The sequence below is a fragment of the Pleurodeles waltl genome, chromosome 6, assembly GCF_031143425.1.
Source record: "Pleurodeles waltl isolate 20211129_DDA chromosome 6, aPleWal1.hap1.20221129, whole genome shotgun sequence".
NCBI classification, from domain to species: domain Eukaryota; kingdom Metazoa; phylum Chordata; class Amphibia; order Caudata; family Salamandridae; genus Pleurodeles; species Pleurodeles waltl.
In genome coordinates, this window is record NC_090445.1 from 122,548,391 (window position 1) to 122,563,261 (window position 14,871).

At 44.1% G+C, this 14,871-nt stretch overlaps 1 protein-coding gene across 2 annotated transcripts; it reads right to left on the bottom strand.

Annotated features, from left to right (window-relative positions):
- Nucleotides 1-11,087: 11,087 nt before the first annotated feature.
- Nucleotides 11,088-14,613, bottom strand: LOC138299330 (uncharacterized). Of its 2 annotated transcripts, none has more exons than XR_011204736.1 (2): nucleotides 13,367-14,613; nucleotides 11,088-11,281 (listed from the first exon to the last, which is right to left on the bottom strand). XR_011204736.1 is itself a non-coding variant. In XM_069237516.1 (2 exons), exons 1-2 carry the CDS (start codon nucleotides 12,941-12,943, stop codon nucleotides 11,170-11,172), a joined length of 1,248 nt encoding a protein of 415 aa, XP_069093617.1. In that variant the 5' UTR covers nucleotides 12,944-13,342; the 3' UTR covers nucleotides 11,088-11,169. The 2 variants fall into 2 exon arrangements, 1 of the variants encoding a protein (XP_069093617.1); XM_069237516.1 differs by lacking the exon at nucleotides 13,367-14,613 and adding an exon at nucleotides 11,808-13,342.
- Nucleotides 14,614-14,871: the final 258 nt, after the last annotated feature.

A 14,871-nucleotide genomic window follows, 5' to 3' on the forward strand; every position in this document is an offset into this window, starting at 1 on the left:
AGACCAACCTAGCTACTGGACTTCAATAAAGGCTTTTAACTTCATGCATAAACTTTAGCCTATGCCCATGGCACACATACTCGACCAAAGATATGCCCACGAAACCTGGTCAGAAGCTTTTTGGGCATCTAGAAGAATCATTCCAGCTATACTGTTTATTACCTTGACCACATCAAAAACTGCAATAGCAGTATTAATGTGGCTAGTGGTATCTCTACCTGAAATGAACTTATGTTATTTTGGTGAAACTAGATGCAGGTCTGGAGGCAAAACCTTAGCATAGATTTTGACATCAGAGTTAATCAGAGAAACAAGTCAGTATTTCCTCTGGCGGTTTCTCCTTTTTTAGAAAGACAGTAATGTTGGTGTAGTTCTCAGAAGACGGGATATCACAGCTATCGACTATATTAGCAATCTCTAGCATAAAGCAAGGATGAGTATTTCCATAAAGGTTTTGTAAAATTCCAATGCAGTAATGTCTCCTTGGCTGCCTTCCCTGACAGCAGAGAGCTGATCACCACCTCATCTGGCACAGTGATGCCTTCATCTAGAGCTTATACCTGAAATAGATTCAGACGAGATAAGCTTGCCATTTGTAGATATTAGTCTACTTCAATCTGCCTTGGTGGTAATGTATGACCATATATCTCTTTATAAAAGTTGCCATATTGATTGAGTATAGCTTGTGTGCTGTAATGACGCGTACCAAACTTTTCCCTAAAGCATCTTACCAAATTTCTATGTCTCCTTTCTACAGTCGGATGTGCTACTAATCTCCCAATGCCCTCCCCATATTCATATTAGGGTTCCCTATTGGTCTTGTATAGAGCAGCAACCTTCTCCATATAACCACGATCAAATATACTGTGGTGCTTTACCAGTTCTGGATGTATCTCATGATCATCAGGGCTATTGTCTAAAACTGCTTGGGCATGTCGCTCTTCCAGCTCCTGTAATTCTAGACGCATAGGATTATAGCAGTTTGAATTTTGTTTGAGAATTATCTAATATTTTGGGGGTACCGACAAGTGATATTCAGAAGGAGAACAAGAAGCATGAATAGTGACTCAAACTCCTTGTCCTGGGCAAATATATTATCACAAGTGTAAAAGGTCATCAGGCTGGACAAGCGAAAGGACACTAGCGTTATCATTGTCCTCATCACTAGGTGACAAGGCCATCTTTCAAGAGCGGGCAATTGGTTGAGGTCTCAAGACCACTGAGTTCTTTGTCACACTAACCAGCAATTGAGTAATGGATGCCCAATATTTGAGTATGGCTGTACACGCCCAAACCCCATGAAAAAAATCATTTTTTTTATTTGGGAGCTAAGGCACAGCTGGGATTGGCAGACACCTATATGCTACAATCTTTCAGGTGAATAACATATCCTATGCATACATTGAACTGGATAAGTCTAAGCTTAGCTGGTATTGCTAACGTCTAGGCCACTATTTATCCTCCAGACAATCATCTTCAGGAGGGATCCATCGTCCACCTCCATTGCCAGTTTAAGTGCAGTCCTTTCATCTGCGCTTTAGTTAATTAGCATACAATGTATATGCGAAATATACTTCGGCTCTTGAATAGCTCACATTGGGACTTTGAGCTCCAATGAGATGTATTTTAGGATTTCTCCTGGTGCTTTTATATGTCTTGGTGTAGTGTACCTCTGCTGCATATATCTGTAGATTTACAAGCTGTACAACTCAAATTCTTCAGCCTGCTCTGAGAACGATTTCATGTAGCTGGAGTGGCAATTGTCCCTGACTCTAAATGTGCCTATAGAATCCGATTTTGTGAACCCCGCCAGCCCATTAGCCACTTTTTGCCATATTGCTTGCCATAATGATGTTTTAGGTGTTGTTCTCCTCTTCTACCCAACCCTTTTCAGAGCCTTATTCCAACTTTCAAAGACCATTGTGGTAACTGGCGGAAGACCTCCACTGACCTGCACCTGTGTAATGCGCGTAACTTAACCTCATCCGTAAGATCTACCATCTCCAGTCTATCGGCCGGATCATCCCTCCATCTCAAACAACCAATTGTTTCACACTGTTAGTTCGGCTGCCTAGAAATAGAGATGAGGATCTATCATTGGTAATCCCCCCTCATACCACGATTGCATGCATCTAATAATTACTACTCTGGGTGTTTTATTGGGCTTTATAAAAGCTTTTGCCTTCCTCCCTTAACTCATGAAAGAATCGTTCTGGGAATTTCACATTGCATACAATAGTTTGGGCATGGGCACCATTGTGAAAAGTGTGGTTCGCCCTGTAAGCTGCAGTGACTCCCAATGTCGCATATCTGCATGTGTGGTTTTAAGCAGTCGTGGTACATTTAGTTCACACGGAAGTTGTGGGTCCTGAGTGGTATGCATGCCCAGGTATTTAAAACTAGTTGGAGCAGTGGTCAGTCGGCTTTGCCAGTTGACAGACAATTCTTCCCCGTGCATTGGGACTATAATTGACTTATACCAGTTGATCAACAAACCGGAAATTTTTCTGAACATTAAAATGCCTTTCATTTTAGCTCTTAAGGTGTGAAAATAATTCAGCAACTTGCGCAAACTTACAAAATACAGTTGTATTTTGTAAGTTTACGCCGCTTTTGCGTCAAAACATGACGCAAATGCGGCGCTGAAAAAGTATAAATATGGGCCTTGGAGTTTGAAAGGATATAGGCCCATATTTTACATTTTTAGTGTCGCATTTGCGCCACTTTTTGACGCAAAAAACGGTGCAAACTTACAAAATACAAGTGTATTTTGTAGTTTGCGCAGCTTTTGCCTCAAAAAGTATAAATATGGGCCTTATTGACAAAAGAAAAAATATAGGCCCATATTTATACTTTTTTAGCGCCACATTTTGCGTAATTTTTTAACCCAAATGCGGCGCAAACTTACAAAATACAATTATATTTTGTAAGTGCGCCGCATTTGCGTCAAAACATGACGCAAATGCGACGCTAAAAAAGTATAAATATGGGCCCAAGTGGTGTGTGGGGAGAATTTGATAATTTTCCATAATTTTTAATGTTTCCTGGACAGAAGTGTTTGTGAGATTTGAATGTTATGCCTGCTGTGCTGAAAGTTTGGGCACTGTTTCCGGGTCAGGCATGAGCATACATTAGGCCCATGTCCGTGTAGGCCTTTGCATATCTCGGAAGAGGTCAACCTTTGTGACTTTTGAAGGGCCCCACACAAAATGCTGCAAGGGTCCCATTCAATTCGCGTTACGTCAGTGAGTACAGGGTTTACACCCATTTTACCTTTAGGGTGCTGTTCTCGTCCCTGGGCTTCCGTGACTGAATGTGTGTGGCGATGAGGGGTCATACATTCCATGCCTGCTTCATCCACATGCCCAGCTCGGGCACATCACTTGCATTAACAAACAACACCACTGTCCGCTCCTTCTTATGTTTTAATCCATAACAACTTTGAGATTAACCAACAGTTACAAATTATCTGGGTGTGACCGCAAACAGGCGCTTTTTATTCCAATGTTTTTCCTCATGTCTGTAGAATGACTAATGTATGCACACGAGGCAAGGTGAACTGAGGCAACGGAAGGGGCGGGGGCTGCACTTAAAGCAGAGCAGGTGCCAGGGTGAAGGAGCAGAGAAGGGAGGTCCCTAGAGGCCTATAGTGTGAGGCTGATATTACACTGCACATTATGGAATCTGATAACAGAGTGCATGGGCAACACACCGCACACAATGGAGCGTGGAGGCAGAAGACCGCACTCGCACTGGACTGTGGAGAACACTACACAGGACTGCACTCACCTGGAAGTGTGAAGGGAGCATTGCACTCTTTCCGGGGTGTGGAGGTAGATGACTTAACTTAGCGTGGTCCCTAGAGGACGCTGCACGACCTGCACTCACACTGGTATGTGGAGGTAGAGCTCAGCCTCACAGTGACGTGTGGAGGAAGAGCCAATCACTGCAGTCAAACTGGAGTGTGGTGGCAGAGCACTGCACATGACTGCCCCACCTGTAGTGTAAACGAAGATCATTGCACTCACACTGGAGTGTGCATACTGAGCATTAGCATGGCACTGCACTAATCCTGAAGTTTGGAGGTAGACTGGTGCACCGACACTAAGGCCCAGATTTATACTTTTTGACGCAAAACTGCACAAGCGCAGTTTTGCATCAATAAATTTAGCGCCGGCTTGCGCCATTTCTCCACGTCATCCGGGCATCATATTTGTAATATGACGCACGATGGCGCTAAGAAATGATTGCAGTAAAAAATTTTGACGCTAACCCTTGTGCCCTGTCGTATCGCAGATTGACGGTAATGTTGCAAAACTGACTCCAACCCGTTTTGCAGCACGTAAACATGTCGCAAACGGATATGCACCATTTTAACACCGCATTTGCGTCAACTTTAGACGCTAAAGCAGGAAAGAGAGCATTTCAAAGGGAAGATGGAAGCAGCAGGCCAGGAGAGACCCCACGGCGATCCCATACACCCAGGAAGCAGCCAGGAGGATACACAGAAGTCCCAGGAGAAGGAAAAGAAAAAGCACAAGTGTTGGGTTAGTGAGGAGAAGCATGAGATCCTTGTCAGAGAGGTGACAGAGAACCAACACCAGCTATTCGTCACCTCCAAATTGCCAGCTGGTAAGAGAGAGGCAATATGGCAGCAACAGTGGACAAAATCAAGTGTGGCAGAGGTGAAGCGAACTGTCACGGAGTGCAAGAAGCGCTGGCATGATTGTAAGCATAGAACTAAGGAGAAAATGGGCAGGAACAGAAAGCCAGCACTGCAAACTGGAGGTGGAAGTCCTGCACCATTGGAGGACCTGGATGAGATGGAGGAGATGATTGCAGCGGTCACCCTGGAAGAGCTGGTCACAGGAATACAAGGACAGGACAGAAGGGGGAGGCACATAGGACACACTCAATGCATGCTAAAGGAGTGCAGTGGGACACATTGACAATGAATCAAGATGTACCATTCAAACATAAGTAACACATGTACACATGCCTTGGTCATGCCATGCACCACAACACATACTCAACCTGGGCATAAAAAGTGGGAACATAATCCGGAGAACAGCGCTGATTGTAATCCTTGGTAATGCCATCCCTGGGTTGGTGTAAGGTTTGGTGCTGCCCTGCTGTATGAAAACACGTAAAACTGGCACAAGGGCAAATTGCAATGTGTGTTGGTGTGGCTTGACCACCGCAACAGCCATTGCAAGGCCCTACCATGCAAATTGATGCATTGGAAGGGGCCACCATAATGGAATACATTACACCTTATAAATATGACGCAGCCTATTGCGCCACCTGAGCTTCCCTTTACGTGACACTCCGGTGGGGCAAACGGCTGATAAATTGGACCCATAATGTACAAGAACAATGTTTGGGATGTGAGTTGTCACTGAGCCTCCAATGGCAGTTCAAAGAAGTGACATGTCAGCTGCTACAACATAGAAACATTGATTTTACACCATCACATTGCAGAGGATGATGGCTCTCCTGCTGATCTGCCTGTTCTGGAGTTCTCCGATGACCTGGATGATCAGCGGACAAACATCAGCCAACAGACTCTCCAGGATATCCTGGTATCCCTCCAGACACCACCTCCAGTTCCAAGGAGGACAACCAATGTTGCAGCCACCCCAGATGACCCACCCAACACCCAAAATATACTACCTGCCAGTACAAACACAGCTCAGGACTCCGAGGACCCAGCGACAAGCTTCCAGAGGACAGTGGTAGGATCCAGGGGGAGCTGGCCAAGCAGGTGCGGGTGGGGATGGAGACCGTGGCAGACAGCCTAGAGGGAGTGCGTACGTGCCTCGTGACAGCTAATCAACACACAGCTGCCAACCGAGGCACACACTCCCCACTGCGTGGAGTCCAGCAGTGTCTAGTGGACATAGCTGTTGGCATGAGGGAGAGGCCACAACAACTGCCCTCCCAAACTGGCAGCAGCATGATAGAGAACAAGCTGGACTCCATTCAGCGTTAAGTGACCTCCCTCAGGGAAGACACGGCTGCCTACCACCGGGATATTGCAGCCATTTTGAAAAATCAGCAGTTCCTCCTTGCAGTGATGCCATATGTCATACCGCAAATGGCAGCTGCCGGGAATTGGGACTTCACATCTTTAACCACTGAAGTGTGTGTGGCCCCCTATACCTCTCCACCACCACCACCAATGGCACAGGAGCCACCACACACATCAGAGGATGAAGATGTGGAACAAACCACTTTTACTCGGAAAAGTACCGGGTAGCACCAGTCTATGCCGCATGGGCAGTTTTCTCCATAGTTCTGGGCTAAAGATCCTGCCAGTGTTGGCACAGTAAGATATGTGCACTCTTCACCCACCCACTGTTGACCTATGTGCTGTGGACTGTCATTGTCTCTCACTTACCAATTGGCAATTTTTGTTCCTCCACACTTATTGACACTACTCTGAAGCATTTCTCATGACGTCCCTCAACCCTGGACTCTGATTGTGTAAAAAAAACTGTTATTCACAAATGGGTCTCACATCTGGACATTGTTGATATTTCACTTAGACACTTTCACCTGCAAATAAACAACTTGTACACGTTTTCCATGTCAGCGTTTTCTATGATGCATCTACTCAGCTAAATGATAGTATTGTGTGAATCCATGTCAATGACTTCAGAAGATCAGTACATGAGTGCTGAACTGTGGGGGGACAAAGCTACACACAAGGATCCGAACATGACAATGTTGTATGATGTAGACTTTTCATAAACTAATGGGTACATACAGATTTTGGTCAAGATATACAGCAGGTCAAGCAGAAAACCAAGTAAAAGGCAAGGTAGCCAGCTGGGAGTACCAGAATAACTTATTGGTGTGGTACAGAGGTAGAAACCTTATCAGTGATGGGCACTGGTCTATGTTGCAGGTTAGAGTTTCATTTGGGGCTGATGTCAGATCTGTCACAGTTCCCAACATTGTAAAACCAGGACCCCAACAATGACAGCTGAAGTACCAGACTTACCTGTCCAAGAGAAACCATACATAGACATAATGAATGCTGGCTACACTGCATGGCAGATGCATGGACTAGTAGATATGATGTTGCAGCTCTGTTGTCAATAGATGAAGCACATGTTAAAAGAGGGATCTGAAGGGAGGACGGATTCCCTAGGCCAACCCCCAATTTGCCCAGTGCACTCATGGGAAGACCCTGAGACTCAAGCAAATTACACAAACTGTATGGAAGAATGCAAACATTTATTTTAAATACAAGAAACCTAAAAACAACTATAACCTACCCTATTCTCAACTAATGTATACTAACTATACTTATCGGACAAATAAAGCTATCTACCCTATGCTAAACTTAACTTACACCTTAAACACCACACTCTAAATATTGGTTCCCACCCCCTTAGGAAGCAAGACACAAGTAGGACAACAATTACTAAAACTACACAAGTACTAACTAATCCTAAACAAATATATATTGTTTTGTATTTTTTTATATATATATATATTTTTTTTAAAACACATACATACCCCAACACGACCCCGCCACCCACCAATAAAAACATTAGAAGAAACCCCCCCACTACACTTATCCTAACTAATCCATTAACCTACACGAACCTAACACTAACTCTTTAATACCCACAATAAAATATATGTCAACTTCAAAAGAGAGGGGAATGAACTGGGAGGAAGTCAAGTGACAGTTCAAGTTCAAAGTTTGGCTTTCCTAATTCTTTTCTTAATAAACTTCAACATTTTGTGGTTAGCCGCTGATTCCCCCTCCAACTTGTCCAAACGTGTCAGTATGAGGTTCTCATTCCTACGCAGGTCCTGTAGCAACTGTGATGATCCGGCGGCAGGTGGTGTAACCAGTTGTGGCTATGTGACAACCGTTGCAGCCGATGTGGTTATGGTGGGGCCAACTGTACAACCCTGCACCGCTGAGGAGCTTCCTCCTTGCTTAACCTTTGGAGGCTCTGTATGGTCCCCATGTGGGAATGCCCGCCAATCACCACTAGCATTCCCTGACCGGAAGCGGCGAGTCATGCAGCGGTATCCAGACTCCCCTTCCAGGATATGGAGGATAAGCAACCATCAGTGTCAGCATTGGGTGGAGTCTGTACAGATTACTAGTTTACACTGCTACATCTAATTACACATACACTCCAACACACATTCCAGAAAAGACAAAATTCCTCCTCATCTGTGTCTATTTCCAACCATACATCACCAGTATCTTGTACTGGCTCCCAGTCAACAGAAGAATCACCTTCAAACTCCTCACCCACGCTCACAAATCACTGCACAATACCGGACCAGTATACCTCAACAGACGGCTCTCCTTCTACTCTCTGACCTGGCATCTCCGCTCCGCCGACCTCGCTCTCGCAACCGTCCCACATATCCGCAGAACTACAACCGGCGATAGATCATTCTCGCACCTCGCCGCCAAATCGTGGCACACTCTTCCCACCCACCTGTGCCAGACCAAAGACCTCCTTACCTTCAGGAAACTTCTCAAGACTTGGCTGTTCGAGCAGTAGCAGCACCTACCCTCCTTCTCCCCCCCCTCCTCAGCACCTTGAGACCCCCATGGGTGAGTAGTGCACTTTACAAATTCCTGATTGATTGATTGATTGATGTCAGTGGGAGGAGGGGAAACCGTTGTTAACCAAAAGGGGTCAGAGCTTATAGGAACAAATGGAAGCCTGATCAACATAACTGATACCTACACTGTGAGCATCACGTCTTTCTACAAGTTTGGTATTCCTCTCTCCCTGAGCCTAAGGGAGGGATGGCCATGCTATCCATCATCTCAACAGTCCTGTCTTCCACCAAGGCCTGAGCACTCTTTATGAAGTGAAGCAGTGGACCACTTGATAGGGGGGCTGTTAACTAGAAAGCTGGTATTCAAAGGTTAATCACATCTACATTCATGTGTCCAGGTGTAGACACCCATCAATATGTGGTGTGACATTACTATTCCTTTTACACACAGTACAATGTCAGCACAAGTTGGGCCTTGACCTGCATGCAAGCCAATCACATTCTACAAAAGTGGAACATACATGAAGTGAAAAAGACGGAGGGGGTCATTCCGACCCCGGGAGCACCGCCAACAGGCTGGCGGTGCCCCGCAGGGCATTCTGACCGCGGCGGTTTGGCCACGGTCAGACAAGGAAAACCGGCGGTCTCCCGCCGGTTTTCCACTGCCCTGGGAATCCCCCATGGGGGATTCCGACCCTGTAGTGCTTTCCTCTTATTTAGTTTCTAAGCACTAACATAACACAACAGAAATGCACTTCTGAGGTCAAAGAAGACTTTTATTGTTATTTTATTCTTCCCCAACCACAATGTTTATGAATGAATGACGAATTAGTAGCTTTCAAGTCCGCGTTAATCAAACAAAATATATCAGTTTGCAATATACACAGCAGGTTATATTTATAAGATATTGAATGCAAAGCAAAACAAATACTTCACCGTGTGGGAACTATTTACAGCTACATCTTTCTAAGGTCTGCAAGCTGAGGACCCCTGTCAGCCGCGAGAAAGAGTGTCATCTACCCACACGGGATGCTGGCAACTGGCGCCAAGCTCCAGCACGAGGTCCGGCAGATTCGAATCTGACTCTCTGCAGCCTGTTACATTCGTTACAAAGGTGTGCCCCCTCCTCTCAGACCTGGGAAACTGAGCAAGCCTTTTGGAGACTGGCCAGGTCTCCAAGACTACTCCTGTTCCCAAGCTCAAGGGAAGAGAAACAACGCCCATGTACTCTCTCTTATCAGGTCTAGTCTACTGTGAGAGCAAAACATCTTGGTTCTCTGGTGCAAAAACACAGCTTGGAAAAATACAGAACTATTCTCAACTGCAATGTCTAACTCCACGTTAAAGGCAATGGGCAGCTAACCTAAATATCAAATGCAATGTCATGTTAAAGGCAATAGGCAGCTAACCTAAATATCAAATGCAATGTCTAGTGTCATGTCAAAGCCAATAGGCATCTAAGCTGAATACAAAATGCAATGTCTTATATCATGTCAAAGCCCATAGGCAGCTGAGCTGAATACAAAATGCAATGTATAATATCATGTCAAAGCCAAAAGGCAGCGGAGCTGAATACAAAATGCAATGTCTAATATCATGTCAAAGCCAATAGGCAGTTAAGCTGAATATCATGTCAAAGCCAATAGGCAGCGGAGCTGAATATCATGTCAAAGCCAATAGGCAGTTAGGCTGAATACAAAGTGTAATATATGATATCATGTCAAAGCCAATAGGCAGCGGAATATATGATATCATGTCAAAGCCAATAGGCAGAATATCTAATAGCATGTCAAAGTCAATAGGCAGCTAAATTGAATACATCATGTCAAAGTCAATAGGCATGCAATGTCAAAGCCAATAGGCGGCTAGACTGGATACAGCATGTCAAAGCCAATAGGCAGAATACAGAATGTAATGACTAATGCAATGTCAAAGCCCATAGGCGGCTAAACTGAATACAGAAAGCAATGGCTAATGCCATGTCAAAGCCAATAGGCACAATACAGAATGTAATGACTAATGCAATGTCAAAGCCCATAGACGGCTAAACTGAATACAGAAAGTAATGGCTAATGCCATGTCAAAGCCAATAGGCGGCTCAACTGAACAAAACATACCATGTGCTACTGGTGAACATTGAGCAACTAATATGCGCAGTGGTGAAACACAAAGTCATTGGTCAAAACAAAACTCCATCAAATAGCAGGACATTCCGCCCTTTGACCAATGAATTTTTGTTTCACATATCTCATATTTCAAACAAACAAAAAAAAAAAAACATTATCAGCAAATCAAATTTCAATGATCAAAGCAATCCCTGTAAAGCAATAGAAGTGAATTAACACATTGATTTCATAACCTTTCACATCAGATACATCTATACAGAAAAGACTGGGCAATTTTTTTTTTTCTGAATGAGTCTCTAATTCAACAGTGTTAGCAATTTGATGTGGCATGAGTTCTACTCATGTAAAGATGCACGGTCCACTTGAAAGGTTTGCTGGAAGGTAAGCAAAAGTCAGAGTTCCATACGAGAGGGGAAAAAAAAAAAAAACACAGCAAACAAGTTGAACTTGAACTGAAGGCGCAGTTTGCGCAAAATGGATCCATGGTGCTGGCACTTTACTCAGCCAGGTTCAGGTTGGGGATTCGGTCCCTTCCCCGACCCCACACGCACACACCGGAAGGGGGACCACACAGCGCACTCAGGGACAGTGGCGAAACGTGGTAGGATCTGCAAAAGAAACAAGTATGACTTTTCTTGCAAATAACATTTTTCATTTAAACTGCACCCTTCCTCTTTCTTTCCCTGTTTTATAATCAGCAGGACGTTTTTGAGGCCCTTTGTTATATTTTCTGCAGGTTCTGGAGGATCACTTGGGGCTTCAGCCCACACATCAGCACTGAGGTTTTTATCTGCTGCGCCACAGCTCCCCTTTTCTTGCACTGTCAGAAGGGCTGGGGCAGACTCCTTCTTTACCAAACCTCCATTCACTGCATTTTTGGCAAGTTGGGCCATTCTGTCTCCAATTTGTATGAATGAATCAGATTCTTTTCTAGGTATCAGCATAATTTCGATTTTTCCTTGGTAATTTGCAGCAATCACTCTCCCTAAAACCTGATCAATTTGCCATTTCTGTTCTGGTAACTTTCCTCTCCCCAACTGTTCTGTGACTGCTTGCATGACAGATTGCTTTTGTGCATGCTGCACAGTTTTTATCAAATCTAGGGGAATGTGCATCTCTCTCATCTCTGCCCACCTGTAAGTGGCCTTTTCACATTTCTGGGGCACCCACATAGCCATCCCCACTAAGGCAGAATTCTGGGTGAACACTTCTCTCTCTGCATTTTTCTCATTAACATCTGCAAGGTAATTGAACCAGTTAGGTGCTAAAACATTATCAAAGAACCAAAAATCAGCGTAAAAATGACACATCTCACGTAGCTCTTGCTTTAAAATCTGACACACATTATACAACGCTGTTTCTTCTACTGTGCCAGAAAGCAACATTTCAGTCAATGAATCATCAATAAAACAAACATGCTTTTTATCTTCAGTAGACACGAATTCAAATGGTGCACACAATTTCATTGGTAACTCTTTTATCTGTGGTACTCTAGCCCTGTCTTGCAAGTACCAGATCCATTGTATGATTCTAGCTAGGGGCACTATTTTCTTCCCTTGTTCATGATTTAAATGTACATAAGTATTTCCTTCTTGCACTGCGCAGAAACCTAAAGTCTGCATTATTTCATTTGCCAAATCACAAGCGCGCAGCTGCATATTATTTTTCACAGTGACCATGTACAAAAGTGTTAGGATTTCTCTCAAATGAGGGCTATTCTTTTTCCAAAAATCAAACAAGCTAATGAAACTCGGGGTGTCTTGCTCTAAAATCCTTCGTTTTACTTGTGCATTTTGCAACGTAACTCGTAAATCACATTCTGGTCTCTCGTCCCTGTTATCAGTTAAGGAATGCACTTTGGCTGCCAAAAACCCTGGCTCACACGGAAACTCAGTGCAGCTCGGAGCTGTCTTAACCCCCTCATTATTGGAATGGGACAAGAAAGATTCTTCATTTTTATAACTTTCAGCATTATTTTGAATTATCGTATCCTGGCTAATTTGCTCACGTAAATTCCTATTTTCATGTTCCAACTTCCTACATTTCTCCTGCATTTCTCTGTAAGCAGATAAAGGTATCCAGACCTTTCTGTCATCATTACTTCCAAAACACACTTTTTCTACATATATACAACGGGAATTATTTCTCAAAACATTATCAGGCATTTTAGCTACACATGCATTTTCTTCTGTAATTCCCCAAACAGAAAACAATTCACAGTTTTTCTTAGCACCATCAGGCAGTTCATCAACACATGTATTCTCAGACATGGTCTGCCGTGCTACTGTGATTCTCCAAACAGAAAACAATTTCTGTAATTCTCCAAACAACAAAAAACAATTACACTTTTAAAGTGTGCACTTAGAAATCTACTAACTCGTCAAACCCCTTCTTAATCACCTCTTAATGACCGACCCCACGACTCCAGGTACCAATTGTAGTGCTTTCCTCTTATTTAGTTTCTAAGCACTAACATAACACAACAGAAATGCACTTCTGAGGTCAAAGAAGACTTTTATTGTTATTTTATTCTTCCCCAACCACAATGTTTATGAATGAATGACGAATTAGTAGCTTTCAAGTCCGCGTTAATCAAACAAAATATATCAGTTTGCAATATACACAGCAGGTTATATTTATAAGATATTGAATGCAAAGCAAAACAAATACTTCACCGTGTGGGAACTATTTACAGCTACATCTTTCTAAGGTCTGCAAGCTGAGGACCCCTGTCAGCCGCGAGAAAGAGTGTCATCTACCCACACGGGATGCTGGCAACTGGCGCCAAGCTCCAGCACGAGGTCCGGCAGATTCGAATCTGACTCTCTGCAGCCTGTTACATTCGTTACAAAGGTGTGCCCCCTCCTCTCAGACCTGGGAAACTGAGCAAGCCTTTTGGAGACTGGCCAGGTCTCCAAGACTACTCCTGTTCCCAAGCTCAAGGGAAGAGAAACAACGCCCATGTACTCTCTCTTATCAGGTCTAGTCTACTGTGAGAGCAAAACATCTTGGTTCTCTGGTGCAAAAACACAGCTTGGAAAAATACAGAACTATTCTCAACTGCAATGTCTAACTCCACGTTAAAGGCAATGGGCAGCTAACCTAAATATCAAATGCAATGTCATGTTAAAGGCAATAGGCAGCTAACCTAAATATCAAATGCAATGTCTAGTGTCATGTCAAAGCCAATAGGCATCTAAGCTGAATACAAAATGCAATGTCTTATATCATGTCAAAGCCCATAGGCAGCTGAGCTGAATACAAAATGCAATGTATAATATCATGTCAAAGCCAAAAGGCAGCGGAGCTGAATACAAAATGCAATGTCTAATATCATGTCAAAGCCAATAGGCAGTTAAGCTGAATATCATGTCAAAGCCAATAGGCAGCGGAGCTGAATATCATGTCAAAGCCAATAGGCAGTTAGGCTGAATACAAAGTGTAATATATGATATCATGTCAAAGCCAATAGGCAGCGGAATATATGATATCATGTCAAAGCCAATAGGCAGAATATCTAATAGCATGTCAAAGTCAATAGGCAGCTAAATTGAATACATCATGTCAAAGTCAATAGGCATGCAATGTCAAAGCCAATAGGCGGCTAGACTGGATACAGCATGTCAAAGCCAATAGGCAGAATACAGAATGTAATGACTAATGCAATGTCAAAGCCCATAGGCGGCTAAACTGAATACAGAAAGCAATGGCTAATGCCATGTCAAAGCCAATAGGCACAATACAGAATGTAATGACTAATGCAATGTCAAAGCCCATAGACGGCTAAACTGAATACAGAAAGTAATGGCTAATGCCATGTCAAAGCCAATAGGCGGCTCAACTGAACAAAACATACCATGTGCTACTGGTGAACATTGAGCAACTAATATGCGCAGTGGTGAAACACAAAGTCATTGGTCAAAACAAAACTCCATCAAATAGCAGGACAGACCCCCTCACCGCCATCCTGTTCCTGGCGGCTCCGACCGCCAGGAACAGGATGGCGGTGAGGGGTGTCGTGGGGCCCCTGGGGGCCCCACTTTGTATTTCAGTGTCTGCTTTGCAGACACTGAAATACGCGACGGTTGCCACTGCACCCGTCGCACATACCCACTCCGCCGGCTCCATTCGGAGCCGGCTTCCTCGTGGGGAGGGGTTTCCCGCTGGGCTGGCGGGCGGCCTTCTGGCGGTCGCCCGG